The 17,548-nt window shown below is 42.2% G+C and overlaps 1 protein-coding gene across 1 annotated transcript; it reads right to left on the bottom strand.

Annotated features, from left to right (window-relative positions):
• Window positions 1-1,237: 1,237 nt before the first annotated feature.
• On the bottom strand, window positions 1,238-15,114 carry PHF13 (PHD finger protein 13). Its single transcript, XM_073656525.1, has 4 exons — window positions 14,577-15,114; window positions 8,067-8,168; window positions 5,442-6,033; window positions 1,238-2,049 (listed from the first exon to the last, which is right to left on the bottom strand). The coding sequence occupies exons 1-4, from the start codon at window positions 14,610-14,612 to the stop codon at window positions 1,823-1,825; spliced, it is 957 nt and encodes a 318-aa protein (XP_073512626.1). The 5' UTR covers window positions 14,613-15,114; the 3' UTR covers window positions 1,238-1,822.
• Between the last annotated feature and the right edge of the window lie 2,434 nt (window positions 15,115-17,548).

Here is a 17,548-nt window from a genome sequence, read left to right on the forward strand (position 1 = left end):
TCAGCGATTCCCAAACTCCAGTCCTCCCACCACCTCCAACACATCATGTTTTCAGGATTTCCATAGTATTGCACAGGTGATAGAATTATTATCAAGGCATCAGAAATTGCAACAGGTTCTCTCACCTGTACAACACTAAGGAAATCTGGAAACATGATGTGTTGGTGGTAGTGAGGACTGGATTAGACAGTAAAATATTAACCATAAGGGTATGTCCAAATGGGGAACCACTTCAAAATCCACAAAAAGTATTCAAACAGTATTTCAAGCGATTTTGGATGTGGATTTTTAAGCAGATCCGCGTCAAAAATCTGCGTGTGAACACATGCTTCACTCCCTGTCTCCATCAGTCCCACTGACTTGGAATAAAGCGGCACCATGCAGGCTCAGCTACCAGTCCATTTCAGGTTTTGCTTTCTCTGGTCGGAGAATGAGAAGGAAAGGGAGGCTCAAGACCCATGTTCTTGTGATCGGTGGGGGTTCCCAGAGGATAAACATTTTTAACCTATCCTGTAAATGGGTGATAGCGATTTTCCCAAATGTATTCTTACATTTGGATGTTGTACCCCATCAGTGGGATAGGGGAAAACTTCCAGATTGCTAGTGGGCCAACTGCTAAGACCCCTACCCATTTCGAGATCTGGGTCTCTGCAGATCCCTGTGTAAATGTAGCTGAGGTCAATCATGTACACTGCCACTCCATTCATTTCTAATGAAGGTAGTCTAGATCTGTGCTCGGCTGGTCTTCGGCACCCCAATAAGAATGAATGGAGCGACAGTGCACATGATCAACCTCTGCTCCATTTACACGCGGCTCTTCAGAGATCCGGTTCTCTGGTTCGGTGGGTCAAGAAGTAATCCCTGATTCCCCTATCCTTTTGATGGGGTATAACTTCCAAAATTGAGAATACCCCTTTAAGACCTTGCTGAAATATAAAAGGACAGAGGTAGATAAAACACCACATTAGGAATGTCCCATTTGTAATATTTTTATCACGTGTGCATGTCCTATTTATTATATATATATTTTTTTTAATTCTGTCGGAAGATACGTTTTACGTTTATATGAAATTTTAATAAACACACATGCAAGGGAGAATGTGAACCCAGCCTAGTAAGATGATAAAACTGTACTATATAATGAGAATAATCCAAAAAAAAAAAAAAAAGTAAAAATAAAATATGGTACACATTTGAAGGTATGTTTGTAATTTATAACTCAGTAATAGTACCTGACTACCCGTGAGGAAAACAGATTTATTGAAACGTTTTAGAACAATTTGACATTTGTATCGGAGGAAAAAAATAACATTTTTACGGCAAAGAAAAAAATCAAACATACATAAAATTACGTCAGCTTATCTAGTCTTTCATGCCAAACTAGAAATATTTTTTTCAGAACTACAAAAACTATGCTGAAACTGAACTATTGAGCAAATAAACGTTAATTTTGTTTTTTTAATGATTTCTCTCATTTTGGTCTCGCTGGAGGATTGAGGAGGCGATGGAAATATTAGGCTATGTGGCCATTTAACCTCGATGCTGCCAGGTGTTCACAGGAAATCTGGTCACAATAAAAATGATAATAAAATATTTGTATTTTATGTGGCCTGAGTTCACACGGGCACATATGACTTGAAACAGACCGAGATTAGGTTAAAAATAAAAAATTTGCGAGTCTGTAAATGTGCGTGCCCACGGGAAAACAAACATGGTTTATGGAGAGGATATTGGTGTAATCTGCACAGTGGTGTAGCCCTGTGTGCTTTTGTTGCAAAGCCCTGTGCACACGCCGGTCATTCAAATTTTTTTGTTTTTTCTTTTAGTCCAAAAACAGCTTCCTACAGCCCATACGTGAGCGGTTTGATCGTCGGATGTCAAATTTGGTGTCCTTGCATTTTTGGCAAACATAGATTTCTGGAACATTAGACTTGCGGATTTTGGCACAGGACAGATGAATCCAGGTATTACATTCATTACACTCAATCATCGGCCGGCCAGCGAATGGCTTCATGCAGAAACAGGTGACAAGATGCCAAGATTCATCATCTGGAATAAAATACAACAGTTATGATCAAAACATGTGGTATTATTTTACTGGTGTGCATTTTGACTGATAGAGTAATAGCTTAAAAAAAAGGTGCACCAAGAAAGCTTAAAAGGTTGTCCACTACTTTTTCATTGAGGACATCTGCCTCCTATTGATTTGAATAGGAGTAGATGTGTACTCCAAGCCTTGGCCACTACCAGAAGAAGGCCAGCTCCGCAAGTGAGTACTTCTGGCTGCCGACACCGATAACAGCTGATCGACAAGGGTCCGACACACGCACCACCGACGATCAGATATGGATGACCTATCCCAAGGATAGGTCATCAATGAAAAAGTAGTGGACAACCTCTAAGTCATGTCAGTACTACAATGACTCCATCATCTAGCAAGGAAAATAATTTCTCCTTTAAGAAATATGCCTCCCACCGATGCCAGTGACACAAAGCGTGAACGCAACATAAATCCCAATCCATCAATGGAATCAAATCCCACAATCCAGATAAGCTTCCACCGCCGCCTATTGAGGAGTCGATGACTACTGCATTTGAACAGGGAAGGAATAGAAGAATAAGGCTTAGTGCCCACGATGCAGAAATGAAGCAGAAATTTTCCTGAGCATTTCTGCATCTCTTTGGCAGAAAAACGCATGCGTTTTTTACATGCGTTTTTGACGCGTATTTGCCATGCGTTTTTCCAATGCATTGTATGGGCAAATACGCATGCAGAAACGCACAAGAATTAGTCATGTCCGTATTTTTTCTGCGAGTAAAAGCGGCACAGAGAAAATCCTGACCATGTGCACAGAACTTGCAGAATGTCTGCAGAAGGTATGCAATGCGTTTCTGGAGCGTTTACGTGCTGCAAATACGCACCAAAAACGCATCGTGGGAACACAGCCTAAAGTAAGAATACATTTTGTGGCAGAAGCGGCGCCTCGCTGTAACAAGGTGCAGATCCTCGACACAAAACATCGCTGGTGAGGGATTAGGAAATTCCTGGGGACTCATTCACAAGCGGGATGTTCACAGATAGAGGGTGAAAGGTCAAGGGACAAAGGCTTTATTCGGATCCGGCAGTGCGCTCTTCTATCTGAAAATCGTTTTAAAATTCTGAATTATCAAATACCGGGCTAATCTTATCCCAAGGATTTGTCCACACGAGTGCCTTAAGAATGTGCACCTACTTGCAAAGAAATCCACTCATTTAGCATTTGATAATCCAGAAATTCTATAAATCAGATTTCATTAACCCAGATTTGAGGCCAGGTTGGCACATAGAGAAGTAAATTAAAAGATGTAGGGTCCATAAAATGAAGTCACCTTGTGGTGACGGTTGGATGCCTTATACGCTTTTTGATCAATGTTGGCGAAGTACCTCACATCTTTGACATACTGTATATAGCAATAGTGCAATTCATATTCATTAATCGCAGTGAGCTACGTATACAGATTTTGCTAACCCATCTGATAAGAAAACGCAGTAAATAGGCTTTTAATATTGTAAACAAAATGGCTGCCTGCACTGAGGCCTGATGGGACGTAGCTGAAGTGACCACAGCCTGTAGATGGTCCAGGCAGACACCTTATTATGCACACACCAGTGGTGATACTGGAAAGTCTGGTTTGACATGACTGCTACAGATATTCCTGGAGGCCGCAGTCCAGGCAGCCATTTTATCATCAGCCGCTTAATTTCATAACAAAAGGGCAACAGTTTTTTCTTCAAATATCAGTTTCTTATCCATCCAGACCATAGACAGATATGTAATGTAGGCAATAATGGTCAAGTAATGGTCTATTACACCAGCAGGAACACATTTATGACTTCAGAAATCCAGGCATGTCAAATCCTAACAATAAGATACTACTTGAAAAAAAACAAAAAAAAAAAATTATATATATATATATATATATATATATATATATATATATATATATATATATATATATATATATATATATATATATATATATATATATATATATATATATATCCAGAATTTCTTGATTATCCAGCTACCAGCACAGCCTAGATTATTTATCTGTTTATGATCAGCAGAGATACTGATATTTGAAAAAAAAAAATTGTCAACCTTTTGGTTGATAACAAAATGCCTGTCTGCACTACAGCCTCTGGTAATAGTCCGGTCAGACCAGACTTTCCAGTACTGACGATGAGTGTCCATAATAAAGTGTCTGCCTTCCCCATCTACAGGCTATGGTAATGTCAGCTACAGTGCAGGCAGCCATTTTGTCTTCTATATTGACAGCTCATTTACTGCAATTTTTTAGCAGACGGGTTTATGAAATTTGTCTTATAGAATTTCTGGAATATCAAATACTAAACGAGAGAATTATGTTGAAAGTAGAAACTCATAATAATGGAAAAACCATCACAAAACCAGAGCAAAGGAAACAGTATCATGGCATCCATTTTATGAACATGAGTTTCAATTCATTACATTTTCCCAACTACACAATTGGCAGTTACCAATAGCAACCAATCGGATCACTTCTTGCAGTTTTTATCCTAAATTGGAAAAATGAAAGCTGCTAAATGATAAGTTGCCAAAACTACCCCCTCCTTCTTAGCTGCACTAGTTTTCATATACAGTATAAGCAGCCATTTTGTATTAACATATGCATGGGCCTATAGGCCGCAGTTTACTATAATATTAGGAACACTGACAGTACTGAAAATCTAATTTTGCCAGGTCCCGCAAAAGTATTAAGTCCTATATGATTTATTGATTTGCTGATTACAAACCAAAAGGAAGAATGGTCTGAAAAGCAGAAATGTAAGCAGTAGCAGCCATTTTGTGCACTGAGTCAATACCATCCACTAAAATGGTGGTCAAATGGTATCTCGAAAAATATTCTAGAGTAAAGGTCCCCCATGCACATCATACTAATGTTGGCCGAACTCGCAAATATCGATGGGTTTGGCTGACAGTCTGAGGTGTGGGTAAGTCCTTGACAGGGGATGTCGGGGAAGATAAGGATCCAAGAGGTCTGATTTTGGACTGTCGATACTTATGTTCTCCAACAGAGAAGCTGCCGCCAGAGATGTCCAATAACAGCTCTCTCACAGCTCTCAGGGCACTGGAGCCCTCGGCAGCGCACTGGAGAACGCCTATGTATGAGATAGTCGGGCGAGATAGCCACCGGCCAACTGATCAGTCAAACCAATGTTTGGCCGATAACTATCTAAAGTGTATAGGGGTTATTGGTGGCCTAAATCTTTCACCAGGACACGCACCCTTAAATTGGGATCTTAGTATTAGACTGAACAAGTGGCTGCAATTATGCCAAGTAATGTTGACTGCACAATATGATGCATTACAGGTTGTTAGAAAGCGGATTTAACTCATCCCACCAAAGAGTATCCTTACCTGAATCCACCATGATGTCCTCATCGTTTCCCGTGCTGTCTTCATCCCGGAAAACCACCTGCTTTCCCTGCCGTATCACGGTTCGTTTTCCCAGGTTCACCTCAGAGTACTCAGTCTTTATTTCGTCTATGTCGTCATAGGTCATGGTAACGGAAGAAGTGTCCATACTGTTATTACAGCTCTCGAATATCGGGTCTGGGGTCTCCTGCTTTGGGAACATTTTTAGATCCAGTGCATGGTCCAGGACTGGAGCGGGCATGATCTCCTCAGGTGACAAGTCCACCGGCTCGATCTTTATAATGGTTTTCATGTAGTCTTCCTCTGTCACAACTTGCTGTTCCTTTTTCTTCAACTTTTTCTTTTTCTTTATTTTGTCCAGTTTCTTGCGGTCCAGGAGGAAGCTACCGAGCTTGGATCGCTTCAGCATAGGGGGGTAGCAGCAGTCATGATTCAGCTCCCCAAAGCTTCTTCGCTTTTTGATCGGTAAAGCGCCGGTAGAAGAGACATCATGGAATCTGGAATCCCAGCTGTCGCTGTCTACAGTGCTCCCTGTGCTATTTGGGGGGCTGGAGCTGGCTCTGAGAGGGGACTCCTAAAGAGAAGATTAATAAAATGAATCATCACTACATATTCCAGATACAAAAATACACAATCTACTTAATTATCCTTAGTTTAGTTACAGAAGAGTCCACCATTTATATTACCAACAATACAGTAAGTAATTTTCCTAACCCAGGAAAGACGTTCTGCTACGCTGCACAGTTAAGAGATGGGGAAGTAACATGATAACTCATCAAATGGGTTTAACTTTCAAGTTTATTCGCGCCTTTGAAGATCTTTAATGGATTTGCACTATTATGGATTTATTCACACCACCTGTGCACAAAAACAAAAACTACTATAATAGTGCCCTTGATGTAAAAGCATATGACTGCTATAATACTGCCCCCTATGTACAAGAATATAACTGCTATAATACTGCCCCCTATGTACAAGAATAGAACTACTATAATACTGCCCCCTATGTACAAGAATATAACTACTATAATACTGCCTCCTATGTACAAGAATATAACTACTATAATACTGCTTCTATGTACAAGTATATAACTACTATAATACTGCCCCCTATGTACAAGAATATAACTGCTATAATATTGCCTCTATGTACAAGAATATAACAGCTATAATACTGCCCCCTATGTACAAGAATATAACTACTATAATACTGCTCCCAGTGTATAAGAATATAACTACTATAATTCTGTCCCCTATGTACAATATAACCGCAATAATACTGCCTGCTATATACATGAATACTGATACATTTTGTAAGCTGAACAAAAGGAAGGTTTACCACTTTCTCAGATAATATTGTGAGCCAATGATCGCTATTTCCTAATTTTATCCTAAGGGTATGTGTCCACAATGCGTAATTCATGCGTATTTTGTGCGGAAATTTCCGCAGCGTAAACGCATGAAATACGCATGTTAGCCTTCTGCCATGGTCCCCTATGGCATTCCGCAATTATAATGCCCATGCTGTGGAATTTTCCGCAGCGTTTTTGAGGTGCGGAAGATTCCGCAGCATGTCAATTCTTTGTGCATTTACGCATGCGGAATTGCCATCTACAATGCAGTAGAATATGCAAGGCAATTCCGCATGTGCAAAACGAGTGAAAAACGCATGCCAAATTCCGCATGCGTTTTTCCGGGAAAAGGACATGCGGAAATGAAGCGCAAATTTCCGCTTCATTTGCGCATCGTGGGCACATACCCTAAGTCATATGGCAAGGCCACATGGGTCAATATTGTCTTTTAGGATTGCTACTTCCAATAGGTGGCGCTAGAGTTAGAGTCTTCTTCCTCTCTGAAGAGGTAATTTTTTTTTTTTTTTAGTGAGGTCACTGGTGCTTTACAATACATCACATTGGTAACACTAAAAAATGACCACAGCTATAGCCAGTGTCAGCCGCTGAAATTATATTCAACACTACAATTTATTTATTTATAATGCATTACTTAAATAGTGCTATCACATTCCGCAGCGCTTTACATACATTATTATTACAATAACATACATCTGAAGAAAAGGAGTATTTAAAGCAAAAAAGATGATTTTTTTTTTTTTTTTTTTTCTTATTTACACCCTTAGTCTCTGACTTCACATTACTGTTATGGAGTCATTCCTACATTCAATGATTACATTTAGTCGCTCTGATGCAAACTTTGCCAGACAAATAAGTGTGTTTAACCCCACAAGATTTTTTTTTCTCTCCTTCCCTTATGTGCTTGTTAATTTAAGATGCAATGTGAGACGGCTCCACAGCTCAGCCACAGCTCCTGCTCTCAGGAGGTCTAGAGAAGATCTCTCTAGGGGCCGAACACTAAAGTATTGGTCCTGGCTGATGGAATGAGTAAAAATATATGAAAATAGCAAATATAAAATGCAATACGAATTGGAAGAAAGAATGCTAAATATTTTATTTAAATTCTGGAAAACCTTTAAGAATTTTTACTTTTGAAATCAGTGAATTTCCGTCATCACAAACCTCAATAATGTCAGATGACATGTATGAAGAGTTCCCCTTTAAGCTCTGTAAATTCCAAAATAGCTGTGCTTACCTCTTCTGGGTATGGTATGTATCCTGCGTATGCCAGCACAAACGTACAGAACTGGTTAAAATCCTCCACAGTCCTCCTCCGCCTGTAGTTTGGTGTTCCATCCTAAAACACAGTGAAACATTGCTTATAGATTACATTATTGTATATATGTATAAATATATATATTTAGACCTATGCCTATGACCTGGCTTTATGTTTAACCCACTTGCCCAACATGCCACCTGCAGGACTTAAGGGGTATTTCCATCTCCAAGATCCTATCCCAATATGTAGTAGGTGTAATAATATTACATTTTTTATCATTATTAATAATAATAATAATAATAATAATAATAATAATAATAATAAATATTATTAGCAGCAAATGCAAAATGAAGAAAATCCAGCTCCACGAACTGTGAATGTTTTATTCGCACAAAGTGCTTCAAGGCCATATGGAGTCAGTAGTACAGGATGACGCCCGGCATCGACGCGTTTCAGGTGTCTGCGCACCCAAATCATGGTTGGCCCGGATGGCTCTGCCCATTCTTTGAAAAGTTGTTTGGGCATGATGGAGAGGGGGCGAAAGCAAAGCATGTCCGAAAATTAATCAAAATGTATGCTACAAAAATAGAAGAGTACTCCAGTCCCTGACCGGAGTAGAACATTTTATTGAAAAACAAAGCAGTAAAAGGTGCGCTAAATTCAATAAGAGGAGCAGGTCTTTTAATGAATTTGGAGCATTTACTCAGGCGGGACCCTTCATCGAGGCTGGCATGAAGAGTGGGGTCCTTCGCTTTACTATTTTCTCTTTTCACATTCAGAGCAAGCTTTAACAATTCTGCTAAATGCAAACAATTATTGAGTTAGATCCACCCTGGCAAATAGGTGACCTAATAGTGTAGTTTACAGCAAGATAATGGGGGAATGTGCACTTCAGAGTTTTGCAGCTAGATAGAAGCAATACCAGAAGAAACCTCTTGGGGGAGCTACTAACTACCAATATCTATTTTAATCAAGTAAAGAAATTGCAGCTAATATTTCTGTCATTATGATGAATGACCAATGTACAACACACACACAATGTATGAAATTCTACATCTCCATCTTATTAAACCATTTTTAAAAAGGCACAGACTGACATTTATAATCTATACATAAATGATGTTACTGTCCTGTCACTTTAAAGAAACAGGCCAGGCGTGCCAATGTCTCATTCACCCTATACATACATTGGCCACACCCTAATTAACATATACATTCAATAATATTTACACAGCTAATAAAAAACACAATCACAAGGTTCACTTATGAATACAGATCACCAGACCCCCTGGTGGACAAACACAGAACTGCAGCAGGAGGACAATGCTGAATATGGAGGCGGACCAGCACTTAACCCTTTGTTATGGCACCCACACCTGTTCATGATCACTGAAGTATATCAACCTCACTGCTGGGGGCAATTCTATATTATCACGAATTTTGCTTGTTTTTTTTATTAGATCAATTTCTGGGAAATGCATTAAAGCTCCATCACCCCCCTGTGTTTTAGCCACCCTAATAGCAGATATACCTAATTATGTGATTATAGGCCCCTAACTCCCAGCAGAGGCCTGCAGGCCCATCTGTAGATGCTGTAATGGTGGCCATAATGGTTCTCACCCAGCTTTCCCAGGTACAACAAAGAGTCAATATTTAACTTTTGATCTGATTTATACCGTTCGTTAGCTAATAATCTATAGCTCTGAGAGGGGGTGAAAGGATGTAACCAAGATTACAACCTCCATATTGATATATGACTGGTGGCCAGGAGATCTAGTTCCATATAGTCATTGCTTCTTTTTTCATCTGCCTAGTTCACACTGACACGACCTGCAAGTCTCCAGCTGAGGAAGTTGCATAGGAAACCTCAATCCTAACCACCATCATGCAAAAAAAGGCTTCAAAGACTGTGTAATCCTACATATATAAACGACTATAGAGGGCAGCAAGACGCTCATCAAGACAAGGACGTAATAGATCATCTCCATTATCTAGCTCTGGTAAAAAGCTGGAGATTTTGCTCTGCAGATCCCATCAGGATCAGCTGACAATGGCTTGTCTGATCCTTCTGCCCCCCCCCCCCCCAAGATGATCAGCTACAGATGAGCCTGGGTGCTGTTCCCCAATAGAACCACGATCCAAGCAAATATATCAAAGCTTATATCTAATGGCATCTCTCTATGCAGACAGTATAAGATAGAAAGGGTTAAAGAAACAAACACAATATTGACAAATAATATAAAAAGCCCTAAACCTAGTGCAGTGTCATAAGACCAGCGGAGGAATGATCATGGGGGCAGGCTCATCCTACTGAAGAGCACAACAGTCACAGCCTCTCCCCAGTCTAATTGGCTGATAACAGGGATCAATAGCTCACATTCATCTGCACAGCAAACAGAGCTTACAGGTTCAGTTCATGTCCCGTGTCCCATCTATGGCACTGTGGCTGGCACTAGCACTAAATACAATAGTGCTACCACCGCCTGTTTAATAAGGGAAAGCATTATCACTAAGAGAGCACCATGACATATACATGAATTGATTAAACCCTTTACAGCTCCTTCACGCCCATTGCCCCCCAACCCCCAGCCCTTTTATATGGGGGCATTTATTGGCTCTCTGACCGTAATTGGGTGTGCATAGACTTGGCGGAGGTCTGCAAGAATGGTGCCATTGTGAGACCCCCACACAATAAGAGCTTGCTGTGCTCCCCAGGAGCTCACAGGGGTTAAATATGGCCAGTGCCCAAAGACAGGAAGGTTGTATACACATACACACAAGCCTATGCAGTAAATATCTATACATACGTATGCATCACAATTTATATACACATACACACAAGCTTATACAATATAGTTTCTATACATATGTATGCATCACAATATATACAGCACATTATAATTTATACACAAGAATATAGTACATACAATTAGAATACATATATGTGTGTACATCTTCGTTCACACATATATACACAAATATATACAGCATGTATATCCAGTTTATATACACACACACAGTATACATTACATGTACACGGATTCATATGGACAGTACATATACAACACATACAGTTTCTAAATGTGTATACAGTACATCCACACATCCATCCACACATATACAGTACATCCACACATCCATCCACACGTATACAGTACATCCATCCACACATCCATCCACACGTATACAGTACATCCACACATATACCGTACGTACACCGTACATCCACACGTATACAGTACATCCATCCACACATCCATCCACACGTATACAGTACATCCACACATCCATCCACACGTATACAGTACATCCATCCACACGTATACAGTACATCCATCCACACGTATACAGTACATCCATCCACACGTATACAGTACATCCATCCACACGTATACAGTACATCCATCCACACGTATACAGTACATCCATCCACACGTCCATCCACACGTATACCGTACATCCATCCACACGTATACAGTACATCCACACGTATACCGTACATCCATCCACACGTATACAGTACATCCACACATCCATCCACACGTATACAGTACATCCATCCACACATCCATCCACACATATACCGTACATCCACACATCCATCCACACGTATACAGTACATCCACACGTATACAGTACATCCACACATCTATCCACACGTATACAGTACATACCATCACTCGATACAGTTTCTATACACATATGTATACAGTTTACATACAAATATAGGGTAAACAGTTAGATACAGCTAAGAGGCACTAATATAGTATAAGTATGTGGGGGGCATAATTGTGAATATAAAAAAATCTAATGTAGCAGGCTGCCCCTATCATGGTACAGAACCAGCCTTATGTGCTACAGACTCTAGCAAAGATCTTGCCAGACCAGGATTCCTTTGCGACCTGCACCATCTGGACGATCTGTCTGGCATAGAAGCCCCATCCACGTAGCCTGGACAGGAGTATACATACAATGGGAGCACTGACTACTGCAGCCACAGATCAGCTGTCACAATTATATACAATACCGCCATATACTTGTCACGATTAGGCAGTAATGTCTATAACTGGGGGAATACTTAAAGTTTGCCTGAGAAATCTGATTGATAACTGTCTGGAGTAATAATCACTGCTGATGCCCATTATCGGTCACATATGACAAGGTGTGTGGTAGGTACGGGGTCACTTTAAGGCACAGGAATTGTGCTGACCTTGAACACAGCAGCTTAATGTTCAATACAATAATTGCTGCACTGATATTATCATAACAAAAATCTGCAATATTAGGGGTCCTAACAACCCCCACATGCCAAAATCCAACATAGGTCAAAGAAATCTAAATTACAACTAAGGATCACTAAACTAATTAAATTAATCATATGGATACATATCTAACAGACAGGATTAGGCAACAGGAAGCCCTTAACCTTTGCACTGCCAGACTAGACTGGCATCAAAAGGGTCTTGGATCAGAGGGAACATGTTGCAGGCTCAGGTGCTGGAGGTGGGGGTGGTATATGGTGGACAGTGGAACTGCAGCCTTAAGGGACATCCCTAGCCCTAGTGACACTGTATAGGAGGAGACTGAAGGAGAGCCCAAGGGAGGAGCATGGATGTGACTGACAGTTAACCCTTACAACCCCTCTGGTCTTGTTGGCTATGCTGATACAAGGCAAGGAGATAACTGACTCTGCAGAAACAGACACCAGTTAGAATATACAGAGAAAAGTGGTCGCTCCCCAGAGATACAATGTATTTAATTGTTATTGTTACATTGTAACAACCCTGGGAAGTAGGCAACAGATTACAAGTGCCAGGTTCAATGTAGATCAGTATGTAGCATAATCCTAAAACCTTACAGTATCCCAGCCTATACGCATCCAAATTCTGAAGGGGGCTTCTTATTAGCCCCCTGCCCCTGTAGACTGGGAGCTTCAGTGATACAATGTAACAAGCAACTCCTCCTCTTGGCAGCTGTCCAGACACAATAACCATTTAATGTTTGATTGTAGCTAAAAATGAGGCAGGAATAGGGGGAGAAGTGGCTTTACAGGGCTGACCCTTGTGTTAGAAGAGAGTGAGGGGCTCTACAAGGACTCAGGATTAAAAGAAAAAAAAAAATGGTCACAGCAGGAGCTGCCCCCTCCCCCACCTCCACGTTGTGGGGCTCTTATATCGAATATAAATGTACAAAATATAAATATAAATGTACAAAACTGTGAATATTCAGCAAGGATATAATTACTATATAGTATAAAGCCAAGGCAAAAAAGGGGGAAGGGGGTTAATGAGGAAGGACCCCCCCCCCCACACTTCCTGATCATGCACCATCCTCTCTGCTTTGTGACCAAGAGGGGGGCACATACTATCAAATGTCAGCACCCCAAAGGCAAGCACCCCCCCACCAGCCACCTAACAAAGCAGATAAGGAATACTGGAGACAGTGGGTGTAGTCATCTTGCTACCCTGATCTCCCATCCGCCTGCATTTTTCTAGAATCAGGGGCTCATAGAGAGGTCTCAAGGGGGGCTCTTTGCACTTCAATATGGGCCCACACTTTTAAATACCGAATTTAAAGGTAATCAGCCCTTTCACGCAACACTTTGCAGTGACATCCTGATCTTAAACTTTAGAGGTGGGCAATCTAGAACTAAAAGGTGGGGGATGGGGTTTCTCTTCTAACCATCCACCTCTACAGCACCCACATATTGTCCCTATGGAGGTAGATTAGGCATTATAACAGAGGACTACATGGCTGCCAGCTGCTGGGTTAAGATCTGCACAGTGGGTTGAAAAGGGTTAAAGTGAAGCAAACTAAAGAATAAGCTGTTTGAGGGGGGACACATGATGACCCCCATAACAGTTCAGGCATGATCACAGAAGTGGGGTGATCGCCTGTCTGGATAGAGCTGGTTCTTTTACCACCCCTCCCCCAATCTCCCACCATGCCTACAAGATCTCACACACCCTCACTGTATTCCCATCAATCCTCTAAAATCAGGGGTGTATTGACCATTCAGATGCCCCCTGTACCCCAAAATGTGGGTCTAGTCACGCCTCATAGTCCTGACTATGGAGAGTGCATTCAAGATGGTGATTTCTGGTGATCACACTGCCAGGCTTAGATACCTGGAGTGCACAAGCCATGCCACAGACAATAAAAATACCTACAAAAAGGTCCTATAGGGGAAGAGGGGGCTGCCAGGAGCTAATCAGGGGTACAGCCAGGGACATGGGGGGCTCCTCTCTGGTGTTACAAAAATACTTTTTTTTTGTTGCAAGGACAAGATGGCGCAAGTTGTAATGAGAGATGGGTCAGGGAGTGAGATCTACATAGACAGCACAGCATTCGGGTGCACAAGTCCAGATACAAGCACTGCTACTGTGGTGGGGGAGGGGAGTATTGGGGTACACATAAGAGGTACTGGCGTATTATAGGGGGTACACTGCTGCCTGCATATACAGAGGGGAAATAAAATCAACTTACCTCTGAATCAAAAGTTGAGGTTGATGCAGTATCCATGAGTGGGGGGCAAGGTGCAAAAATAGGGAGAGTCAGTCCAGGGGGGTGGGAGATCCTCAGAAAGTGGGGGAGACAAGGAATGTGCTGATCAAGGTAGAAGGGGGGGGGGGGTGTTACCCCTCTGGTCTGTAGGGGCTTTAAATGGAGATTCTTCTTAGATGGGGTCCTGTAAAAGTTGGGGTGCAATCGTGGGGTGGGTCAGGTGTCCAAGCCCAGGCACATCCAAGCTCTCCAAACCTCAGGGCAGAGTCAGATCATATCCTCACACCGAACGATCAACATAATCAGCAACCACAGAAGCAGCCCACCCCCTCTTCAAATCCCAAAACTGCCACCCCCCCAAAAAAAAATGCTGGCAGTGTGCAACAGCCCCAGCCAACTCCTGCAGCATTCAATGGATATCTGGTTTTCTTTGCTCTTCTCTCCCTCTCACCCTCCTAGTCTCTTCTGATGTCACTGACAATTTGCTTTTGTTAATCTCTCCTCCTTGGTAGGATTGGTCAGTCTCTGGAGGAAATCACCCACGCCGCGGAGCACGCCGGGACTTGTAGTTTTCTCCCTCTCCTCTCTGCTGGCTGAGTATGCTTCTTTTTTTTTGTTCTTCAACCAACTTTATTGAAAACCACCGAAGACGCTAAAAAGTGCGCTATCTGCTCAGGAAGCTGGTGGTTACATACATACACTTAATATAGCTTTATTGCAAAGTTTTTGTTTGCCTTATTAGGTGGTAGGTAGGGATTCTGCTAATGCTATAGGCGGTGTACGTGTGTGTGTGTGTGTGTGTGTGTGTGTAGGTCACGCTGGCTGTGTGGGCGTGGCCAAGCCATGGCTCAGCTAGTAGGTCACAGAGCGCCCTGACCTGCAGGCGGTGGAGGCGGCTGTGCTGGGCTCTGCTGCTGCTAGGGCACATCAGTAGGGGGGAGCAGGAGGTGGGTGAGGGGGAAATAATCCAGGAAACCATAGTAAAGGGCAAGTGATAGAAGGAGTCTCCGCTCAGTGGAATGGTCATCGCCGGCTGTAAACGCAAAAAAAAACGATCAGTCCAGAAATAAAGTTTTATTTAGCTGTAATCACATGCGCTGTATGGACAAATGTATCGGCCACCTCCATCTTTCACCTACAGGAGCTTTTCTCACCTCCCAGTCTACATCCATAGACATTAATATAGAGTTGGTCCCCACTTTCCAGTTATAACGCCTCTCACTCTTCTAGGAGGATTTTGGAGGTGCTGGTGGGAGTTTTCTCCCCTTCATCCAGAAGAACATTATGAGGTCAGACACTGATGGAGGAGAGGTCGGGCTCACAATCTCTGTTCTACAGTAGGTGTTGGATGGAACTGAGGTCTGGGCTCCGTGCGGCCGGTCATGTTCTTCCCATCAACTCCCCCAACCATGTCTGTATGGACCTAGTGGGCACAGTCATGGGGAACAGAAAAGGCCCGTCACCAAACTTTCCCACAAAACTGGAAGCTACAATTGTCCAAAATGTCTTCTGCATGGAAGCATTAAGGTTTCCCTTCACTGCAACCAAGAGGCTAAAGTCGATCCCTGAAAAACAACCTCCTAGAACTATCCTCCTACACCAAACTGTACAGCAGGCACAATGTAACGTAATGCCAGATAACGTTCTCCTGACATTCACCAAATCCAGACTCATCCATCAGATACCAGATAGAGAAGTGTGATCGGTCACTGCACAGAACACATTTCCTCCAGAGTCCAGTGGTGGCGGCTTTATACCACTCCATCCGACACTCGGCATTGTGCTTGGTGATGTACGGCTGCATGCAGCTGCTCGGTCATGAAGCTCTCGGCAGGCGCGCAGTGTTTGTATCAGAGGAGGTCTGGACTCTGCAGTTATGGAGTCAGCAGAGCGTTGGTGACTTTTCTGCCCTGTGCTTCTCAGCACTTGGCCTCCCACTCTGTAACATTACAGGGTCTCCACTCCATGGCTGAGTTGCTGCGATTCTTTCCATGTCTCAATAATATCACTGACAGGTGATAGGGGAAGATTTAGGAAGAAGAAATGTAATGACCCAAACTGATTACACCAGTGGTTTCTATTGCAGGACCGCACTGGTATCAGTGAGCTCTGCACCACCAGCCATTCTGTCACATTGTTAGTAAAGACAGACAGCATGGAGGGCCCGGATGTTATACACCAGGAGCCAAGGGATGTAGGTTATACACTAGGGGTCAATGGGGCTGGATATTATAGACCAGGGGGCAACGGGGCTGGATGATATACATCGGGGAGGGGGGGGGGGCTTAGGGCCGGATGCTATACACCAGGAACAAGGGAGCTGAATGAAATACCTGAATACAATGACATGTGTCCCATTACTTTTATCCATACAGTATATGTGTCATACCGGAACAATGATGCAATGTTGGGATGGCACCAGAGATTAATAGGACCTATTGTCAAAAGTGTCAAAATTGCCATACATTGTGAGAAATCCTTAAAGAAGCACTCCCACTAACTTTTTTATTGATTAAATATGTGTATATATGCATGTAATGTAGTATGAGTATATAAATATACTCACCTACAGCTGCTTTCTCCATTGTCCAGCGCCGGTCTTCTCAGCTTCTGATTATGATTATGGTCTCCGCTCTGCACACTCCTCTGGGTCACACTGCGCTCTGCGTGACCCGGAAGTGGCTTTTCCAATGTAAACCTATAGAGCGTCAGAACAAGGCTTTGTAGGCTTACATTGTAAAAGAGAATTCTGGGACACGCATAGAGCATAGAGTGAGCCCTATAGTCTTATTTGCAAAGGCTGATAGGAGAAACTTTGTAATATATTTACTTATCCATCCTTTAAAAACACTGATGGTAAAATTGACACGCTGACCAAACTCTGAGGACATCGGTACAATTTTTTTCACGTACAATCATGTTTAAATACGGACGTGTGAATGAGGCTTTATTGG

The sequence above is a fragment of the Phyllobates terribilis genome, unplaced genomic scaffold (assembly GCF_046119375.1).
Source record: "Phyllobates terribilis strain yellow unplaced genomic scaffold, ASM4611937v1 Scaffold_12__6_contigs__length_324123572, whole genome shotgun sequence".
NCBI lineage: Eukaryota > Metazoa > Chordata > Amphibia > Anura > Dendrobatidae > Phyllobates > Phyllobates terribilis.